The sequence below is a fragment of the Erpetoichthys calabaricus genome, chromosome 8 (assembly GCF_900747795.2).
Source record: "Erpetoichthys calabaricus chromosome 8, fErpCal1.3, whole genome shotgun sequence".
NCBI classification, from domain to species: domain Eukaryota; kingdom Metazoa; phylum Chordata; class Cladistia; order Polypteriformes; family Polypteridae; genus Erpetoichthys; species Erpetoichthys calabaricus.
The window spans coordinates 184,705,627-184,728,871 of NC_041401.2; the positions used below are offsets into that span (position 1 = coordinate 184,705,627).

Here is a 23,245-nt window from a genome sequence, read left to right on the forward strand (position 1 = left end):
CAATTCCCCACGTCCACAACTCCCCACATTGGGATAATATTTATTATAACCATAGACTAATGTACTATATAAGACAGTCCATATAATGATACAAAAGCGTGCCCTCCGTTTCCCCACATCGAGCATTATTTTATTTAAAAACGCTACTTGTTAATAAATATGTAAAAATACATTATCCAAGCATGCATTTTTATATACAATTTGCCTTTTAAAAATTTGAAACAGGTAAGTTGAATTCTATTATTTTTTGAATCTTTCTTAAACATGCTAAAACGTAACATTTTTGATTTTTATCTTTTTTAAATTACCAAAATTAAAGTTCTCAAAAATAATAGACTCTACTTATGGTGTAAAAATAAAAACACGAAATAAATCAAATAAAATTCTTCTCGCGCCTTACAACGTATCTACGTGCTCCGCGTCGCGCGCACCAAGTTTGCACGTTTGATAGTCTGTAGCGAACTTACCCTAGTCGGGAGTAAAGATAAACCTGTACAGTGGAATTATTAGCAAATGGAATAGGACCTTATCTAATTCATTATTTTGTACCAAGCATATTTTGTATTAAACTCATTTGTTCATTTGTGTATATCAGTTACTTGTATTTTGTAATCAGTAATGCATTTCAATAAATTGTCATGAAATAAAACTTTTGGAGATTAATTACTACTATTTGCATTTTAGAATTCCTTCATTATATTATTAATTCAGTGCACTCCATATTATCCCAATGTGGGGAGTTGTGGAAGTGGGGAATTGCAATGTGGGGAATTGCAATGTGGGGAATTGTGATGTGGGGAATTGTAATTGTGGGGAGTTGGGAATGTGGGGAATTGACTGATGTGGGGAATTGTCTGGCCACCATATAGGTTTATATATATATATATATATATATATATATATATATATATATATATATATATATATACAGTAATCCCTCACCTATCGCGGGGGTTACGTTCCAGAGCCCCCCCGCGATAGGTGGAATCCGCGAAGTAGCGACCTATATTTATTTTATTATTTATACATATTTTAAGGCTTTATAAACCCTTCCCACACTCTTATAAACCTTTCTCACTCTCTTGTTAACCTTTCCCACACTCTTATAAACACTTCCTATACTCTTAAACACTTTCCACATTCTTAAACACCTCAGACCAACACTGCACACTGCCTGCACGCAGCGATCAGACGTCAATGTGTCTGCACTCGCTTTGTGAAGGGGGGCAGCTGAACTCACGCTGAGCAGAAATGGACTTTGTGCTGCTTCTGCCAAAATGCCTGCTTGTCGCTCTGCTCGAGGAGTGTGTGTGTGTGAGAGCTGAACGCACCTTCGCTCAAACCCCCCCCACCCCCCCCCCCCCCCCGAAGCGCAGTAGGCTCCTGCCACTTCGCATTGTCAAGGGGGTGGGGAGCTGAATGAACGCTAAGGAGAAGTGGACTTTGTGCTGGGTTTGTGCTGCTTGTTGCTCTGCGTGTCAATAATTTAAAAGCCTGTACAATCAGGCTTTTAGGTGTACATCACCAATTTTCCTGTCTCACTGTCTTGTCTTGCGTGAAGTTAAAATGTTTTATAATAGTGAGATGTTACTCATATCCTTAGCCCGACATCCACATATCATATGTGTTAACAAAGTGTGTTTTATAAGTTTACATGTGTTTAAAGCATGTGGGATGGGAATTTTAAGGCTTAAACTAAAAAAATGTTTATTTATATGGTCTTTCTATATCACGGATTTTCTCCTGTTGCTGATGGGTGTGGAACATAACTTCCGCGATAGGCGGGCAATCACTTGTATTTAAAAATCCGCGAAGTCGTGAATCCGCGAAAAGTGAACCGCGAAGTAGCGAGGGAATACTGTATATATATACACACAGACTACGAATGCCGTGAATGTAATTACCTTGATCTACATGCTGTCAAATAAACGAACCACACGCCGTGGCGCAACGTTAGGGGCATCGCCTCTGACGCTGACGTCCGAGGTTCCATTCCCGAGAGGGAGTGCAGTGTGTACACCTCTGATGAGCCCAGAATGAGTGCAAAACACGTGTCGTGTACTCTTTGCATTTATTTGACAGTAAACTATTTCAACCATTCTATGATCTGCTCCTCACAAACTGAGGGCACCGTGGCGGATGTTAGCAGATTGCTGGCCAACCACAAGCGTTACCTGGTAGGTAACCACCCATACAATCAGATTGTGACACAGACTACGAATGCCATGAATATATATATATATATATATATATATATTATATATATACACACATACACACACACTACATTTTTTTATGAAATTAAAATGGAAATTAACCCGTGCATCAATCTGTTTAACCTAACAAGAATAACCCAAAACCAAATGTAGTCATCTTAAACCTTTAATTGTAGAAATGGATTTCAATTATTCCAGCAGACATACTGTACATATGCTGCTAAATAGTCTGAATTTAGTTTTGGGTGAATCATTGATTATATACATTTGAAATTATTGAGGCAACATAAATGTATATTCCCATGTGGTACAAGCAGATAGTACTTTTCATAATAAATTATTAAACTGGACCTCTGTGACCCTGAAATGGTTTATGAAGGCATTGGAATGTTATTATTAGCCGGCAGTGTGGTGTACTGGGATGGAATTCAGACACCGACGTTGTGGGTGAAGTGACTTGCTCATGATCACACAGTGTCGATAGTGAGATTTGAACCCACATGTGTTCCAAATAAAAAAAAAAAACAAAAAGAAACATAACCAATTGCATCTGTCAAATGCTGTTAGTCAACCTTGGATAGATATAAGTAATAATAGTAATAACATCATAGACAAGCAAGATGTTAAATCGTGTTTCTGGACACGCATACTGATAAAACATTGCATGTCAGTTAACCATAGCAGAGAACATACCAAGTAGGACACTATATTCACTTCACCTATTCTTACTTTAAAAAAAAAAAAAAAAAAAACACAACATACCAGCATCCTCCAAACCATTTTGAATCTTCCTCTTTTTCTTCTTCTTCACTTGTATGTCATTTGTAATATGCTCTTCTGAAGTGTCCACATTGTTCAGCTTTGCAAGTTTCTTTATTTTTCCACTACACACTGTAGGTTTTTCTTTCTCTTCAGTAGCATTTTCTTCTTCTTCTAGAAAATTAGCAACTTCTACTTCAACATCTAAGCAAAAAAATATTTATTTTTGGCTTTTAAAATTTGCATATGAAAATATGTTAAACAGAAAAGTAAAAAAGGAAACGGAGAAAAGTGAATAAAGAATATTACTAAGCTTACACTCCCAATGTGGTGTCTGAGGTATCTTTAATAAAATAAAAAAAAAAAAAGACTGGTAGCAAATATAAACAAAATTTTCTTCATATACCTCATTATAAGAATTTATATTTAACTGTAGGACAGCAAGGATTTAATATTAGATGATTCTTCATCTAAAAAGGTAGTACTCTCAAAGGGGGTAGAATGACAACTGTAAGCACCAAGGGTTTTGTATGGAAGTTCATCCATCCATTATCCAAATGAAATGTAATGTGTTACCTGCACTGCAATGTAGTACATACACACGGTTTTTATCGTGTTATAATTAAAACATGTCAACTAACTGGTCGATTGCTTTTCAAATGCTGCAAGTGAGTAGCATCAAATGTTGAAGTAAGAGGCATTCCACTTCTAAACAATTCTGTATTCTGGCAGCAAGTATGCATTTTGTCAATGTAGACCGATTAACCGAAACAGTGAAAAGTATGCTTTAGATCTCACTGAAAAAAAACTTACCTTATGTTAAGTTGTCTAAAGAATGTGCTGTTTGCCTCATATTATTACTGATCCATTCTTCTTCTAGTCCTAGCCGATAAGCGTAGCAATAGCCAGTGGTGACATCCCCATCTTTGGGGATTTACAAGCCATAAATATGGTTTATGATCTGCATAATCATATACTGCAACTCTTCAGTACATTAGCTCTTGAATGAGTTTCCCAGGATGTCACTGTATATGTTGGAAATACTTTTCTTGTTGTTGCTTCATTACACTGGCCCTTTCTAGCAATCAGTTGACATGGATGAAAATGAAACCCGTCACTTACACTGCCAGCTTCCACCTATCAATGAGACGGCGGATCTCCTGCCTTGTCAACTGTTCGCCATTTTTTAGCACCGGTAGAATAGATTTGTGATTTGAAAGCCTCTTACCCAAACATCAGACACCCCTTGCCGCACATTTTGACACTGATTGGTCATTTGATTACATACAGTTTCTGGCATGATTAATACATGGTCCTGAAATTAATTAAATACACTAGAGGCAGCCTCTCAGTGAAATACAATACATTTAGATTGTGTGTCGTTGCTAAACACAAAACTATGGACAGGAATTGATGCAGGACCCTTTTGTATTGCTTTTTAAACTAACACAAAAATTAAGTGCCATAGTAAAAAGTAATCATTCATTTGGTAGATAATATATCTTGAATTATGACACGATAAAACCCTGTCAAAATGAAATGCACCATCTGCATATATGCATGGCAATGTAGTGAACACATAGAACTGCATTTCATTTTGGTACAAATAATCGTCCATGGTTCTGTCCCAAGGATTTCATGGTAACGTAAATTAAAAAGAAGGTAAAAAGACAAACATGACTTGAACCGTCTGTCAAAAACTATGACAACAAATCACATAATAAAGTGAGAGATGCCAACAGTTTTCATGGATGGCATCGAAACACGAGTAAAGTACAGGTCAGATCACCAACCAAAACATTGGCATAATTAGTGATGCAAAATTTGACTTCAGTTCATAATTAATAATCAGCTATCCTTGATTAACTAATAATCACCTAAGACACCGACTTAACGCTGAATATAACGCAAAGTAAGAGACACTTTTCACGTGTAACAACATTACGAGCAAACCAGGAATTTGACTACAAACAAACACGATACTCTGAGGAGTTATTTCCTCAAAAACAACGGTCTAAATTTCCAATTTTTACCCTTTTGAGTTACTTTCAGCTGTTTGGCTTTCTTCTTGATCTTTTCGTTTCTCTTTATAATTTTTTTCCGCAAAAGCTTCATCTGTAAATCCGCCATCTTCGCAGCTCGTACGCACGTGTACAGTAACTCAGGACCCCCAAGGAAACCCAGAGTGTGTTCGACGTTGTGCCTGACGTCAGTATTTAGGACGCATTAGGGCTGTCTACTCGAGTGCCTGACTAACGCGTCTCGAATTAGTCACATCATCGAAGAAAGTAGTGCTTACTTGCGACGTTTATATTACAATCAGGACGTCCGGACATCAGTTTTCACAGTAGTGTAAATTAAATTGCGTTTCGCCTGGAATAGGAAGCCCATCTTCTCAGCGTCAGACAGCCCAGAACCACCAATACGGTGTCAGCATAGATATGATGTTGCATTGACCGTGTTATATATTCTTATTTTCTGTATACGTTTAAACACAGCCAAATTCCACAGGGTGATGAACAACAGAAACACTTTATTTTACAAAACTGAACCAACCGCAAATGTTATCCTTCTCACACACGTGTCTCTCTATCGCTTCTTCCACACACACTGCTCTAAACTCCAAACCCCCCTATTTATATTACACATGCGCACACAACCATGCCATTTACCATATAATAACATTTACAAATGAAGATGTATACATAACAGACCCCTGCATCTATTACCGGCGTCATATTCTACAGGACCAGATCCGCCTGTTGAATTTACGCATGTTACTCATTCCAGACCAATATGATCAGAATTTGTATTGCCAGCATGACTTCAAGCTCCCATCTGGGAGTGCTATAGCGGGGCCCTTAAACTGAAAATTGCTCCGGGGTGCTGTACAATTGCTGACCCTGCGCTCTGACCCCCAGAAGGTTATACAAAAAGACAATTTCCCTTCGGGGAAAAACAAAAAATTCGGACGTGAGCGTCAGTAGGCTTTGCGCCCTATGAACCTACTTACCCGAACTATTCTAACAATTCAGTATTTATTCACCGCCCTGATGCTGATCTTTCTGATCATAAAATACAGTGCATTCGGAAAGTATTCACAGCGCATCACTTTTTCCACATTTTGTTATGTTACAGCCTTATTCCAAAATGGATTAAATTCATTTTAATCCTCAGAATTCTACACACAACGTGAAAAAAGTTTGCAAATTTATTAAAAATAAAAAAAACTGAGAAATCCCATGTACATAAGTATTCACAGCCTTTGCTCAATACTTTGTCAGTGCACCTTTGGCAGCAATTACAGCCTCAAGTGTTGTTGAATATGATGCCACAAGCTTGGCACACCTATCCTTGGCCAGTTTCGCCCATTCCTCTTTGCAGCACCTCTCAAGCTCCATCAGGTTGGATGGGAAGCGTCGGTGCACAGCCATTTTAAGATCTCTCCAGAGATGTTCAATCGGATTCAAGTCTGGGCTCTGGCTGGGCCACTCAAGGACATTCACAGAGTTGTCCTGAAGCCACTCCTTTGATATCTTGGCTGTGTGCTTAGGGTCGTTGTCCTGCTGAAAGATGAACCGTCACCCCAGTCTGAGGTCAAGAGCGCTCTGGAGCAGGTTTTCATCCAGGATGTCTCTGTACATTGCTGCAGTCATCTTTCCCTTTATCCTGACTAGTCTCCCAGTCCCTGCCGCTGAAAAACATCCCCACAGCATGATGCTGCCACCACCATGCTTCACTGTAGGGATGGTATTGGCCTGGCGATGAGCGGTGCCAGGTTTCCTCCAAACGTGACGCCTGGCATTCACACCAAAGAGCTCAATCTTTGTCTCATCAGACCAGAGAATTTTCTTTCTCATGGTCTGAGAGTCCTTCAGGTGTCTTTTGGCAAACTCCAGGTTGGCTGCCATGTGCCTTTTACTAAGGAGTGGCTTCCGTCTGGCCACTCTACCATACAGGCCTGATTGGTGGATGCTGCAGAGATGGTTGTCCTTCTGGAAGGTTCTCCTCTCTCCACAGAGGACATCTAGAGCTCTGACAGAGTGACCATCGGGTTCTTGGTCACCTCCCTGACTAAGGCCCCTCTCCCCCGATCGCTCAGTTTAGATGGCCGGCAAGCTCTAGGAAGAGTCCTGGTGGTTTCGAACTTCTTCCACTTACGGATGATGGAGGTCACTGTGCTCATTGGGACCTTCAAAGCAGCAGAAATTTTTCTGTAACCTTCCCCAGATTTGTGCCTCGTGACAATCCTGTCTCGGAGGTCTACAGACAATTCCTTTGACTTCATGCTTGGTTTGTGCTCTGACATGAACTGTCAACTGTGAGACCTGATATAGACAGGTGTGTCCCTTTCCAAATCATGTCCAGTCAACTGAATTTACCACAGGTGGACTCCAATCAAGCTGCAGAAACATCTCAAGGATGATCAGAGGAAACAGGATGCACCTGAGCTCAATTTTGAGCTTCATGGCAAAGGCTGTGAATACTTATGTACATGTGCTTTCTCAATTTTTTTATTTTTAATAAATTTGCAAAAACCTCAAGTAAACTTTTTTCACGTTGTCATTATGGGGTGTTGTGTGTAGAATTCTGAGGAAAAAAATGAATTTAATCCATTTTGGAATAAGGCTGTAACATAACAAAATGTGGACAAAGTGATGCGCTGTGAATACTTTCCGGATGCACTGTAGGTCATTATGATTGCAATTGATGAGAAGAATTCATAATTAATTACAGAATTACGGTATTTGAGAGTTCCTACAGAGTGCTTCTTTGTCGTGTACAATTTGCCTCAAAAACTAATCAGCACATCTCACAACAGGCTTAAACTTAAAGTGTGGTATTTTTCCGCCCAGACGTTTTAGCTTTAGACCGTCCTCAAGAAACTGTGGCACACAGACACACACACATCATCAAGAGATCGATGTTTTCGGTATCAGGGGACCCCAAAATGTCAAAAACCGGAGATCGAAATTTTTGACATATAGAAAGCTTTCGCGCCTTCCCTTGTAGACAACAGGTTATGGTGGGGAAGAGCGCAAAGCAACAATCAAATCAAAACCGCTTCATCCATTTACATATTAAGCCTGAATCTACATTTGTGTAAGGCAGTCAGCTCGAGTAATTCAAAGGCTGTTTTTGCATCTGGAGATAAAACAAAACCTAACCTCAGGAAGTTCTTTGTGTTGTGTTTGAGCCACGGTCAGTGGCATAGCTAGAGTTCCCCGCACTCCAACATTTCCGAATATGTTAACCTATTTAAATAGAAAATTAAAATGCCGTATAGAGAAAAACTAAGATAAATTTTGCATAAATGTATTCATATATAGAGAAACAACAATCATTTTTCACATATAATTATTTATAAGCATAATCTAGACAAGAATATAGTATTGACACACTGATAAGCCATGTTCTAATTATTAGTCTAATATAATTACGTTGCAAAAACCAGAACCAGTGTAGTGTACAAGTGATAGGTGGGGATGTTGTCTGCGCAGAGCAAGAATGCATTCAGATTGATAATGAAACGAAATTATAAATTGTAAATTAGTTTTTCATCTTCCTAGAAATTATTATCAGTGTAATGTTTATGTTTATTTTTGTTATTGCCTCATAAATTTCAACTGCTGTGTCTGATGCCGTCACAGAAGGACAGTCTGAAAATTATTTTTGAAGCATTTGTGGATACAAATCACAGAATTTTACTTTTTTCATTCATGAATGATATTTTCCCAAACCCTGCTGCTTACACACGAATTGTACTGAGCCCTTTAGCCAAAAATTCCGGCCCCAAATATGTGCCACTCAGGGCAGACCACCTCCTCTGTCTGCCTCTAGCTACGCCACTGGCCACGGTTCCTTTCCTGGCCGGAGTTCCAATCCTTGTTTCATGTCTTTATTGTTCATTATTAATTTATTTGTTTATGTTAATGCTACTTTTGTTAATTATTTTCTTTATTCCAGATACATGTGTTATGTTTTGTGGGTGGTTCTCTGAGAAGCAGGGCCTACTGCTATCGCAGGCTGCATCAGGAGTGGGTAGGAGGAGGAGTATAGGAACCTAATCAAGGACTTTGTTAAATGGTGCGACTCAAACCACCTAAAACTGAACACCAGCAAAACCAAGGAGCTGGTGGTGGATTTTAGGAGGACCAGGCCCCTCATGGACCCCGTGATCATCAGAGGTGACTGTGTTCAGAGGGTGCAGACCTATAAATACCTGGGAGTGCAGCTGGATGATAAACTGGACTGGACTGCCAATACTGATGCTCTGTGCAGGAGACGACAGAGCCGACTATACTTCCTTAGAAGGCTGGCGTCCTTCAACATCTATAATAAGATGCTGCAGATGTTCTACCAGACGGTTGTGGCGAGCGCCCTCTTATATGCGGTGGTGTGCTGGGGAGGCAGCATAAAGAAGAAGGACGCCTCACGCCTGGACAAACTGGTGAGGAAGGCAGGCTTTATTGTAGGCACGGAGCTGGACAGTTTGACATCCGTGGCAGAGCGACGGGTGCTGAGCAGACTCCTGTCAATCATGGAGAATCCACTGCATCCACTGAACAGGATCATCTCCAGACAGAGGAGCAGCTTCAGCGACAGACTGCTGTCACCGTCCTGCTCCACTGACAGACTGAGGAGATCGTTCCTCCCCCACACTATGCGACCCCTCAGTTCCACCATGGTAAACGTTAACATTATACAAAGTTATTGTCTGTTATACCTGCATTTTTATCACTCTTTAATTTAATATTGTTTTTATCAGTATGCTGCTGCAGGAGTATGGGAATTTCCCCTTAGGATTAATCAAGTAACTAGAATAATCATATCTATCTATCTATCTATCTATCTATCTATCTATCTATCTATCTATCTATCTATCTATCTATCTATCTATCTATCTACAGGGACTGCCCTCAGGACTATTGTCATGATTAGGGTGCGTGTGAATTCATTTGGTACTTTTTAAAATCTTGAACATTAAAGAAGAAAAAAAAGCAGTTGATTTCAGGTGTAGTGTTTTGAGTGGAATGTCATATTAAAAATTAATTGATAGTATGCTGTGCTGTAAAAGTACTGTAATTACTAAAATGTAATTTTAAGGTGTAATAGTAACAGTTACCAGTAGATGGCAGCATTCTACTATATTAATGCTTATTGCGCCTGTAAAATCGGCCTGCTGCTTGCACAATCATGGAAGTTTTGAAGAATTTACAACATGGGGTGTCATTGAAAAGTATCAACATCAAGAAAATAAAGCATGACCAAAAAAAATGTATTCACATACTGCAGATGATTCCACATACAGTGTCTTCAGAAAGTATTCTGACCCCTTCCCTTTTTCACATTTTGCTATTTTGCAGCCTTGTACTAAAATCATTTAAATTATTACATTTTCCCTCATCAAGCAACACTCAAAACCCCGCAATGACAAAGCATAAACAGGAATTTAGACATTTTTAAAAATGAATTAAAAATTAAAAGCTTAAATATCACACTACCTCTCTTACCAAAGTCCTTCTTCCATCATTGCTCAGTTTGGCTGTGTTTTAACATTTAAACTGCTATAACAAGCTGCCACTCTCTATATCTATACTTCTGCCTCCTTCAATGAGTTTAAGAAGTGTTTGAAGACTCTCTAATTTGATGATTTTCTGTCTAGTTAGGTTTTTGTAACCTAGGAATTGTAACTCGCTAGCATCTTGTTCTGAGCTCTTCACTTATGATGATCAATTTTGTACCCTTGCTCTATAACATTTGTCCCCAAACAGTCCCCTAGACTGATGTTCACTTGATGGATGTACAATCAAAATAAAAAGTATGTGAATGCTTTGGAATGATCTGGTTTACTGCATGAATTGGTCATAAAAAGTGATCTGATCTTCATCTAAGTCACAGGTACTGATCTACACAATGAGCTTAAGCCAATGACACACAAACAGTTCTACTCTTTCATGTCTTTATTTTACAAACACATTCAACATTCACAGTGGTAGTGGAAAAAGTAAGAGACCCTTAGGATTTAATAACTGGTTGACCCTCCTTTGGCAGCAATGACCTCAACCAGGCGCTTCCTATAACTGCAGATCAGACCTGCACATCGTGCTGGGGGAATTTGAGCCCATGCTTCCCTGCAGAACTGCCTTAACTCTTCTGTATTCTTTGGTTGTCTTCTGTGTACGGCTCTCTTCAAGTCATAGGATTGAGATCTGGGCTCTGACTGGGTCACTCCAAAAGGCTGAGTTTGTTCTTCTGAAGCCATTGTGCTGTGGATTTGCTGTGATGTTTGGGGTCATTGTCCTGTTCCATCACCAGCCTCTTCTGAGCTTAAGTTGACGGACAGACAGACACCCTCACATTATCCTGGAGAATAGTGATAGTGACTTCCGGTTTGAGTGAACGCTGGCGGGACTGGTCGCCGCTGCTCGCCGGTAACTAGAATATGTGATTTTGTGGGTATTTTTTTTTTTTTGCCATTTTGTTGACATCTCTGCGTGGCTGTATATGCTGTGTATGCATTTAGCTTCAGCCTAACCTCCGTTTCGTTTGAAACTTACCGGCTTATTCTCTGGACGTCTGAGCTGCCTCTGGCCTCCTCACCTACAATGTGGACTGGTAGGATAATCGCCTGGTTAATGCTTGTTTGGAGTCTTCTGTCGCTCGTTATCCAACCTGCGACTGGCCTCCTCCAGTATCCAGCTGCTGAGCTTCTTCGACTGCGTCTTCTCCAGTTTGTGCCTCTGCTGTCGGTGCTGTATTTCGACCCGGACGTCATACTTCTCCCTCGTCGGAGGTACATCCACCGTGGGTCTCGCCGGAGATTCCGAACGGATGTCTCGAAAGGAATTAACTCTTTTTGGTCTGATTTTCGGCACCCTCCACACAACACAGATAGAAACGCTGACCATAGCGTGTTGGCCAGCTTAGCTAGGTCGACTAACACCACTGTCAAATGCGACAGCACCATTGTCAGCTTTGGTCTACTGAACATCCGCTCACTCACGAGCAAGGGACATCTCATTCAGGATCTCCTCATTGACCGTAAGTTTGACTTTCTCTGTTTAACTGAGACTTGGCAGCAACCTCAAGACTTTTCACAACTTAATGAATGCACCCCCCCGGGGTTTGTTTACACTTGTCAATCCCGTGCCTCTGGCCGTGGAGGAGGTGTCGCGATTATTTAGTGGAAGTGGAAAGTCCTGCCGTTGTCTGCTCCTGCTGTTAGCTCTTTTGAATCGACTGTGTGTCAACTGTCTGGCCCAGTTCCTACCATCATTGCAACTGTCTACCGTCCTCCTAAGTCAAACAACAATTTTTTGAACGATCTTGTTACCTTCCTTACTCATTTATCTGTAATTACCCCAAATATAATTCTGCTGGGGGATTTTAATGTACATCTGCACAATATCAATATCCCTCTCACTAGAGACTTTTTATCTTGCCTGGAGAGTTTTGAATACCAGCAGCACACTGATGTTCCTACTCATTGTAAAGGACATATCTTGGACCTGATCTGCTGCTCTGGTGTTGTTCCTTTTGATCTCACAGCAGATGAACTCACTATAACCGACCATTTTCTTCTTTCATTCAATGCCAAACTTACCTTTTCTGTTCCTAAGCTTCCACGTCTCATAGCCTTTCGCAACATTAAGAATATTAACTTGAATTTGCTGTCTTCTAGAATTGATTCCCAAATGGACTTTTATAATTTATCCACTCCCATAGAACTGGTCTCATATTATAACACCTGTCTTAATGGTATTCTTAATTCTCTGGCTCCGCTAAAAACCCGTTCTGTTTCTTTTTCTTTCTCTGCCCCTTGGTTTACGCCTGAACTTCGGCTTCTGAAAGCTAAGGGCAGGCAACTTGAAAGGTTGTTTAAAAAATCCGGACTCTTTGTCCACAAAGAGATGTATAAAAATCATCTTCTCTATTATAAGGATTGTATAGCTCAAACCAAATCTAATTATTACACTCAGTTAATTACTCGTAATACAGGTAACACCAAGACTTTGTTTTCTTTACTTAATAATGTTACACAACCTCCAGACTCTTTACCATCTCACCTTTACTCAACTGCTTTCTGTAATTCTCTTATGTCTTTTTTCAACGAGAAAATCCAAAAGATACATCAGCACCTTGGTCCAGATCCTCTCTATATTCCTTCTGAACTACACTCGCCTATTCACTCTTTCTCTTCTTTCCAGCTTCCCACTTCCTCTGAAATCTCAGTTCTCATCTGCAAATCCAAGTCATCTACTTGTCAGCTGGACCCCCTGCCTACAGTTCTGGTTAAAGCCTGCCTCCCCTCTCTAGTCCCTCTCATTTCTGCCATCATTCACTCTTCTCTCACTACTGGTATTATTCCCTCATCTTTTAAAACTGCTGCTATAACCCCAATACTAAAAAAACCTGGCGCTGATCCTACTAATTTCAATAATTTTCGCCCCATTTCTAACTTGCCCTTTATCTCCAAAATTCTTGAAAAAATAGTAGCTATCCAACTTCACACCCATTTATCTCACAATAATCTATATGAAAAGTTCCAGTCTGGTTTTCGCCCCCTTCATAGTACAGAAACGGCACTTGTTAAAATTACTAATGACCTCCTTATGGCTGCTGACTCTGGTCTAATTACTATTCTCATCCTCCTTGATCTGAGTGTGGCCTTTGATACTATTTGTCATACCCCTCTCCTTAATAGATTATCTTTGATTGGCATTACCCACACTCCACTTGACTGGTTTAGATCCTACCTCTTAGGCCGCACTCAGTTCATACAACTTAAAACCTTCACATCCCAACCCACCGCTGTTACTTCAGGTGTGCCCCAGGGCTCTGTCCTGGGGCCTCTTCTTTTAATTATTTACCTTCTTCCCCTTGGCAATATTTTTCGCAAATATAACATTAATTTTCACTGTTATGCTGATGACACCCAGCTCTACCTTGCTGGTAATCCCACCTCCTCTTTTCCACCACCCTCGCTTATTGACTGCATTGCTGAAATTAAATCCTGGTTTTCTTCGAATTTTCTTAAATTAAACAGTGACAAAACTAAGGTTCTCCTCATTGGTTCAAAATCATCATTATCCAAAACCAATAATCTTTCTCTTATTATTGATAACTCTGTTGTTTCCCCATCATCTCAGGTCAAGAGTCTGCTTGTCATCCTCGACAGTACTCTATCTTTCCAATCTCACATTAATAACCCGGTCTGCTTACTTCCACCTACGTAATATTAATCGCATTCGCCCCTCCCTCACTCCTCATACCACTGCCATTCTTGTTCATAGTCTTGTCGCTTCTCGGCTGGACTACTGCAATTCACTCCTCTTTGGTCTCCCTAATAAATCTCTTCATAAGCTTCAGTTAGTCCAGAATTCTGCAGCACGTATCATCACTCAAATCCCATCTATTCACCATATTACTCCGGTCTTGCAGCAGCTTCATTGGCTCCCGATTAAGTTTCGTATTGATTTTAAGATTCTATTATTAACATTTAAGGCCATCCATAACCTCGCCCCTCCATATCTGTCTGACCTTCTTCATGTTGCCATTCCATCCCGTAACCTTAGATCCTCTTCCTCCACCCATCTGACTGTCCCTCCCGCCCGTCTAACCACCATGGGGAGCAGAGCTTTCAGCCGTTCTGCTCCCAAGCTCTGGAATTCATTGCCTGCGGATCTCCGAAATATCAAATCATATTCATCCTTCAAATGTAAACTTAAAACGCATCTGTTTAAAATGGCTTTTTCTTTTTCCTCCTGATTATAATGGTTTTGTTTGGTTTTAATTTCTAGATTTTCTGATGTTTTAAGTTTTTTATAATTGTGCCTTTTATTTATTTATTTATTTGTTTGTTTATTTGTTTATTTATTGTTGTTCGGTGTCCTTGAGTTCCCTGAAAGGCGCCTTGTATAAATAAAAAAAAAATGTATTAGAATTTGTTGATAAACTTGTGAATTCATTTTCCTCTGAATGATGGCAAGCTGTCCAGGCCCTGATGCAGCAAAGCAGGCCCAAATCATGATGTTCCCTTCACCATACTTTACTATAGGGATGATGTTTTGATGTTGATATGCAGTGCCCAATGACGTTCTGCTTGTTTCTCCCAAATAGTTCATTTTTAGTTTCATCACTCCACAAAACATTTTCCCAGTACCGTTGTGGAGTGTCCAAGTGCTCTTTTGCAAACTTCAGGCATTCAGCAATGTTCTTTTTTTGATAGCAGTGGCTTCCTTCTTGGTGTCCTGCCATGGACTCCTTTCTTGTTCAATGTTTTGCGTATAGTTGACTCAGGAACAGAGATGTTAGCTTGTTCTAATGACTTCTTCAAGTCCTTCAAATGCTGTCACTCTAGGGTTCTTCTTTACTTCATTGATGACTTTGCATTGTGCTCTTGGGGTCATCTTGGCAGGACACCCACTTCTAGACAGAGTAGCCACAATACCATATTGTCTCCTTTTATAGACAATGGCCTAACAGAAGACTGATGAATATCTAAAATCTTTGAGATGACTTTGTAACCATTTCCAGCTTCATGTAGATGAGCACTTCTCGATCGTACCTCTTCACACAGCTCTTTTGTGCGAGGCATGATTCCCATCTGCATATGCTTGTTGTCAAAAGCTCAAACTCAAACTTTATCATATTTGTTATCAATCAGAGTAATTCTGGGCCACACCTCTGAACTCGTTTCATTAAATGGACTCCAGGTGTGCGAAATTAGGACTGCAATGAGCTTTTTAAATAGTCTTTAGCTTAGGGTTCACTTACTTTTTCTAGCCTTCAGTTTCACATCCATCCATCCATCCATCCATCCTCTTCCGCTTATCCGAGGTCGGGTCGCGGGGGCAGCAGCTTGAGCAGAGATGCCCAGACTTCCCTCTCCCCGGCCACTTCTTCTAGCTGTTCCGGGAGAAACCCAAGGTGTTCCCAGGCCAGCCGAGAGACATAGTCCCTCCAGCGTGTCCTGGGTCTTCCCTGGGGCCTCCTCCCGGTTAGACGTGCCCAGAACACCTCACCAGGGAGGCATCCTGATCAGATGCCCGAGCCACCTCATCTGACTCCTCTCGATGCGGAGGAGCAGCGGCTCTACTCTGAGCCCCTCCCGGATGACTGAGCTTCTCACCCTATCTTTAAGGGAGAGCCCAGACACCCTGCGGAGGAAACTCATTTCAGCCGCTTGTATTCGCGATCTCGTTCTTTCGGTCACTACCCATAGCTCCTGACCATAGGTGAGGGTAGGAACATAGATCGACTGGTAAATTGAGAGCTTCGCCTTGCGGCTCAGCTCCTTTTTCACCACGACAGACCGATGCAGAGCCCACATTACTGCGGATGCTGCACCGATCCGCCTGTCGATCAGTTTGAATGATTTGTTCAATATGGTCAAAAATTCTATGAAAATCTGTGTATCTTTAGTTATAGGAGACTGTGTTTGTTCATTATTGTGACTGACATGAAGATACGACCATGTTTTATATGGGAATTAGACATAAATATAGATCATTCCTAGGGGATCACATACTTTTTACTTTGACTGTATGTGATAACCCCCAGAGCAAGAGGGGGCGCTGTTGCTAGCATTCTCTTCTCCTTCTCTCAGCACCAAGAAACCACCCAGTGAGGGCACTTAGCCCCATCCCTTCCAGTTCCTGCATTATAATAAGCCTGGCTGCTTGGAATGAGACGTCATTTCCACTACGAGTAACCCGACGAATGGAGCTCCAGTGAACATTCCCTGTCACACACATTCACATGTGGGACAGCTTAAGGGCTCAGGTAGTTGTAATTTCCTACCGGAACACCAGAGGGTGCTGTTGATTGGTGCCTTTTCTTTTCCACTCTCTGCAGACCGGAAGAATGATGACCATAATATCTCTGACATCACTTCCAGTGTCCGACCTTCCTAGACCCACCTCTTCTTTCCAGGAGCCTATAAGACGGGAATCTCCACCATCTTGAGCAGTCTGCTTTGAGACGCGCATCAATAAGACATTTTGTTTTGCTTTTTTAATGCGTTTGAACCCACATTTTGTTTTCATTGTGAGGGGTTCGCCTTCAGGGGACAGAAAGATTTTTGATCTCTTTGTCTCTTTCATTACAACCCTCATTTCGATGGCCATGAGCCAGATACTTTGTTATTGTGCCCAAGAGGCTATTTACTTTATTGCCAAGAGGTGTGATTTTGTTTTGTACTGTAGTTATTAAATGAGACAACCCACTTGGCGCCCAGCTTTTCGTTTGTGCTGCAATCTGTTATTCATGAACCTGGCCACACTTGGCTACGATGACCTTTTTTGATAAAAGTGTCTGCTAATCAAATAAATGTAAATAAAACCACCATTTTCTAAATCTCTGGTATTACTTTCAGAGTGGAGAGATGTCATGATGACTCTCCTTTCTGTTATAATATGCCCATACATTTATTTCTGCTCATTCAGTATACTGTTTTGGGTATTTTATTAATTTAGTTATTAATTTAATTAGATTAGTTTTGTTAATGGAGGTATGCTATATAAAATATGTCTGAATTGAATATAAGATCCTGTAGTGGGTTGGCACCCTGCCCAGGATTGGTTCCTACCTTGTGCCCTGTGTTGGCTGGGATTGGCTCCAGCAGACCCCCGTGACCCTGTGTTCGGATTCAGCAGGTTGTCATAAAATTGGGCTGTAAGAGGGTAAGATGCAAATTCAGCCTAGCAGCTAAGATATCAAACCCTCCCACAAAATAAACACAGAGAGTAGTCCTGTGATGGCCATTATAAAAATCTTGAGGTGTAGAAGTGGCTCTCACAACAATCTGACTCGACTCCATGTGGCTCATCAAATACAGAAGTGAAGAGCAAAAAGCATTTTGTGTAGCAATGCCACCTGGAGATCTCACACGTACCAACTATTATCCAAGTCCTCAGTCAGGCTGCCCCCTGCAGGTACACTGTGACCCTGCCTTTATACTTTATATTGCTGTGAGGAGCTGAACGAGTCAAGATCTCCCTGGAAGTCATTTTGGGAGGGTTTTGGGGGTTGGTCCTTATTGGAATTTAAATTTAAAAATTTATGTGGTGTCATTTTTGGAAGGTTAATAAAAAACTCAAAATTTTAATGCAAACAACATTTTCATTGTAGGCAATGTTTCTATTTTAGTTATGCTTTGTTTGTATTGGCTGTCAAGTTGATGCAGCGATGGTTCAATCACAAAATGGTACGTACCCCATTTTTTAAGATTTTTAGGCAAATAGTAGGGGGACCATGTAGTAAAAGTGTTGTGTGAGTGGATTGTATGCAAATCCCTTTAAATAAAAGTCTGCAACATGCAACTTAATCACATCTGATTTGTAATTTTAAACTGTGAAGTAGAGGAGGATGTCAAGAAAAACATTTGTCTTTGTTTCACACATTGTGGAGGGCATTGTAGACAGATGTAGATAGATGGACAAATAAGGCGCTATATGACAGATGCATATCTATGACATTAGGTATAATATAAATAGACCTTTATCAGAGTACTATATAATAGATAGATAGATAGATAGATAGATAGATAGATAGATAGATAGATAGACTATATAACACATAGATAGATAGAAATGAAAGGCACTATATAACACATTGATAGATAGATAGATAGATAGATAGATAGATAGATAGATAGATAGATAGATAGATAGACTATATAACACATAGATAGATAGAAATGAAAGGCACTATATAACACATAGATAGATAGATAGATAGATAGATAGATAGATAGATAGATAGATAGATAGATAGATAGATAGATAGATAGATAGATAGATAGATAGATAGATAGACATGAAAGGCACTATATAATAGATAGATAGATAGATAGATAGATAGATAGATAGATAGATAGATAGATTATATAACACATAGATAGATAGAAATGAAAGGCACTATATAACACATAGATAGATAGATAGATAGATAGATAGATAGATAGATAGATAGATAGATAGATAGATAGATAGATAGATAGATAGATAGATAGATAGATAGATAGATAGATAGATAGATACTTTATTAATCCCAAGGGGAAATTCACATACTTTATTAAGACTCATTAGTTTACATTTTCACCCTTCGTCCACATGGATGTTTAATTCGAGAGCCATATACTTCACTACTTCACACACTGAGAAATCCTGACAATATAAAATCGAGCATATTAGCGGTTCCACTACCCTGCCTACTAAGAGAAGCATTCATTCATTCATTCATTCATTTTCTAACAGTTATCTAGGATGCAGGGGGCAACAATCTTAGCAGAGAGACCTAAACTTCCCTTTCCACCAGTCACACTTGCCTACTCATACTGTAGATAGATAGATAGATAGATAGATAGATAGATAGATAGATAGATAGATAGATAGATAGATAGATAGATAGATAGATAGAAAGATAGATAGACGTGAAAGGCACGATAGATAGATAGATAGATAGATAGATAGATAGATAGATAGATAGATAGATAGATAGATAGATAGATAGATGTGAAAGGCACGATAGATAGATAGATAGATAGATAGATAGATAGATAGATAGATAGATAGATAGATAGAATTTGGCATAGTAGGCAGGATTAGATAGATAGATAGATAGATAGATAGATAGATAGATAGATAGATAGATAGATAGATAGGAAAGGTACTATATAATACAGGACTCTCAAACTCTTGAGGGCCGCAGTGGCTGTAGGTTTAATTAGTGAATTGTTTTTGCTGCTAATTAACTCCTTTTCCTTTCTTTTTAATTGACTTGTTTTTTAAGATTCGCTCCTCTGAATTGCTTCATTTCTTTCCTTAAATGGCACCACAAACAGAGATGAAATGTGAAGTGAGTGAGCCAACTGAAGACCAACTAAGTCAGGGCCTCAGACTCCAATCAATTTCACTCCAACCCGTTGCTCAATCAGGCGCAGTGTCTTATTGTTAATTATACTCGTTCTTTAATTCCATGGCTTGTTGCTGCACGGATTGTGGAGCCATGATAAAAGTGATAGTAGTATAATGCATGCGGTTTCTGTCAAAAAAAAAAAAGATCGATGAGTTAAGCCCCGCCCCTTTTGGATTGACGTCATAAACTCCCGCCCCCCCCCACCGGTGTTCCCGGCCGGAAGTCCGGTCCTTCCTTGAACCCTCCCATCCTGTTTTTACCCCAGGAAACGGCCAAGATCCGTTTGGTGGATGTCCGGTCCTTCCTTGAACCCTCCCATCCTGTTTTTATCCCAGGAAACATCTGTCCCTTCCTTGAACCCTCCCATCCTGTTTTTACCCCGGGAAATGGCCAAGACTTTATTTGATGGATGGGTGCCCCCTCCTTGAACCCGCCCCCACCTCTCCCGAGGACAAGTTCAGGCAAGTCTGTAGCAGACCCTGCCGTCCGCACCTCTTGGTGGTCGCAGGTCTTCTGACTTAGAGTTTCCTGCCCACAGTCGGTTAACCCTGAGGACGCCCCCTTCCGATTCCCCACCCCTAGAGGAAGAGACTGCCCACACACACACACACACACAAACAACGGATGGCCATCATAGTCATTTTGACTCTGAGTCCAGCCCCAGGCCAGTCCTTGATCATTTCTCCCCGAGGAGAGACAACCACACAAATGTTTCAGCCTGTCCATTCTGCCTTATAGCCATTCCTGACTCTAGTGCTTTGGGTAAGAAACTTTATTATTTAAAATATCTAACATTTTATTTAAGTCAAAATGATTTTCTTCAACTCACAGACGCTCTCTAAGCTGAAAAAGCCATTACTTCACCCCAGCCGGGTGCTGTCCGGCTCTCTGTCTCGGAGCAGGAGGCCTCTACCTGTAGCCCGAGGAGAGATCGCCTCCACACACACACGCACACGCAACCCAACATGTTAAGGAAGGGCCCCTACCATCCATGCCTCTTGGGGATCATTCCTGTCTCTAGTGCTTTGGGCAAGAAACTCTATGATTTAAAATATCTATTCCTTTATCTAAGTAAATGATTTCTTCACAGACCGTCTCTAAGCTGAAAAAGCCTTTACTTCAACCCGCAGGGTGCTCTCCGGCTCTCTGTAGTTTCCAAATACAAGCTGCCCGGTTCTCTTCGTCTACACACAGAGCCTCTTGGAGCAGACCGCTGCGCGTGCACGCAAACTTTCTGACCGCACAGCCCCAGGAAACTGACAGACCCACAGGAAGCGTTCTTCGAGCAGAGTGGTTTAGACCCTACCCCCAAGGCTACGAGCCTCAGGCGCTGCGTTCTCAGCGCATGCGTATCAGGAGCTAAACTCCACGAAATGTAAAAGTTTTTAATGATAACGCGATCGATATAAGATCTGTAAAATAATAGGCAACAGGATCCTTTTAAATAACGTTTGAGACGTATAAATTTTACCCCCAGGAGTTATATATTTAAAAAAATCCCTGCCAAGTGAAATTGTCTTAAGCACCTCAGCAAGGCTCAGACCGTTCGGGGGCATTGTAAAAATGGTCTCACCTTGTGATATTAAAAGATTTCGAATGCTTACAAAGTTGACTTTTCAACCCGAACAATACACGGATGTTCACGGTCATCAGCTCTGACATCCTGAAGCTAAGGGGGGTGGGGGTGTAGCTATTAGGACTGATCAATCCTTATACCGACACAAAAGATGTTCACACATAATTACTTTAACATAAGGTTCAGTTTGAAACACACTTAAAGTGAGGCCACACATTTGCTAAAATAAATCTATGCATAACGAAGGACCTTTTTTTAAAAATACAGGACTTTTCGGTGTCCGGCCATCTGCACAGAGCACCGACAGTCAATATAAGGGTAAGAACCGTTCAGGATTATTATAAGTGTTAAACGAGCATGTTTTAATACGGAGGGATGAATCCTTATATTTTATACTTAATATTTTCCAAGTTGATTCTCCGGTAATTCCATTTTAAAAATATTTGTTTACAGTGTGCAGGAATTATCAGCATGTTAATTTACACACAGCGCATATGTAGGAGCGTGAGCGCGCTCGTGTGTATATAAATTGTAGCATTTTATATTTCTCTCTCTCTATCTACGTGTACGACGATTAATGTTCATAGGACTGAAGCAATATTAGTTTTTTTTCTCTTACCGAAACGGGCTTTACAATCAGTTAAGTTTTGTCTCGGCGTCTGAAATTCAAACAGGTTCTCATATCTGAGAATATTCAGGCCTGGTTTAAAAGAGCAGGCCGGGTGTGTGTAATAGCTCGGACATAAGACGTCAGTATTCTGAACTATGTACTCGGTTGTTTTTTGTACGGAGCCGCATGTTTTAAAAGTCTGATAACGAAACATTTATGCTTTATAAAAATTCTCATTTGGACAGCCGGCTGGAGACAGATTGACTGAACCCTGAACACGGACCCAAGAATTTATATCTTAATACAGGGGGGGGCTCTGAGATCAGGCTGTCTGTTTTTATTTAAGTCTTTAGATTTTAAAAAGTTTGCTTGCGAGTGTATTCATATTTATACCCGTGATCCTATTAAACTAGTAATGAAAGGAATGGACGCGTTTAATAGGGGTCCGAGAAAACCCTCCCTTCTGATTTAAAAGGGTTTTTAACGGTAATTTTCTATCGCAGAGTTTTTAAACGGTGCAACGTGCCATCTTCAGCAGAGGGTTGAGTGCGTGTGTTACAGGGATATGTTTTAAGATACTTTACCAGGCACAGAGTATCCAATATATTAACACGGTACTAGTCAGGATTTCACTATGTTTTTTAATCTGGTACCCTCCTTTTTCCATCTTGTGCATTGTTCAGTAAACCTTATTTTGGTGGATCAGAACATTTTGCTTACACCCCAATCATTATTCTCTTTAGGTTTTGAACTGTTATACCTACATTTTATAAGTTTCAGCAGTCCTTGTTTCTGTGACAGTAACTTAATCATATGGTGTAAAAATCCAGACTACTCACTTTTTAAAAGCTCTGAATTTACCAATTCAATCAATATGTCAGCTTTGGATCCATTTCACCAAGGCAATTGGGGGCTTCCTCTTTGTAGATTTTAGTTTGAAGGGACAGCATTTCTCAACCTTTAAAGCTGTGTTATGAAAACTTGGGTCGCAAATACGTAATCGTGTCCCCCTAACGTTTTTCTTTTTTTTTTTGAAAGGAGCCCCTAATACCAATTTGTTCTTTTTAAGTAATGATATAACATAGAGGCACGTTTTATTATACCTACTTAACTTTTAGCGACATTTATCTAACTCTATATTTATTTTTCTAGCATCAGAAT

At 40.3% G+C, this 23,245-nt stretch overlaps 2 protein-coding genes across 4 annotated transcripts in view; one reads left to right on the forward strand and one right to left on the reverse strand.

Moving 5' to 3' along the window:
- The window catches only part of ddx18 (DEAD (Asp-Glu-Ala-Asp) box polypeptide 18), a 29,433-nt gene extending 24,267 nt beyond the window's left edge, over positions 1-5,166 (reverse strand). Inside the window, exons 1-2 of the mRNA XM_028807975.2 lie at positions 5,009-5,166; positions 2,979-3,179 (exon numbers count right to left, since the gene is read on the reverse strand). Coding sequence (XP_028663808.2) covers positions 2,979-3,179; positions 5,009-5,105 — 298 coding nt within the window. The 5' untranslated portion in view covers positions 5,106-5,166. The remainder of the gene's footprint in view (positions 1-2,978; positions 3,180-5,008) is intronic.
- The window catches only part of ccdc93 (coiled-coil domain containing 93), an 876,647-nt gene that overhangs the window by 84,201 nt on the left and 769,201 nt on the right, over positions 1-23,245 (forward strand). The window lies entirely within an intron of this gene.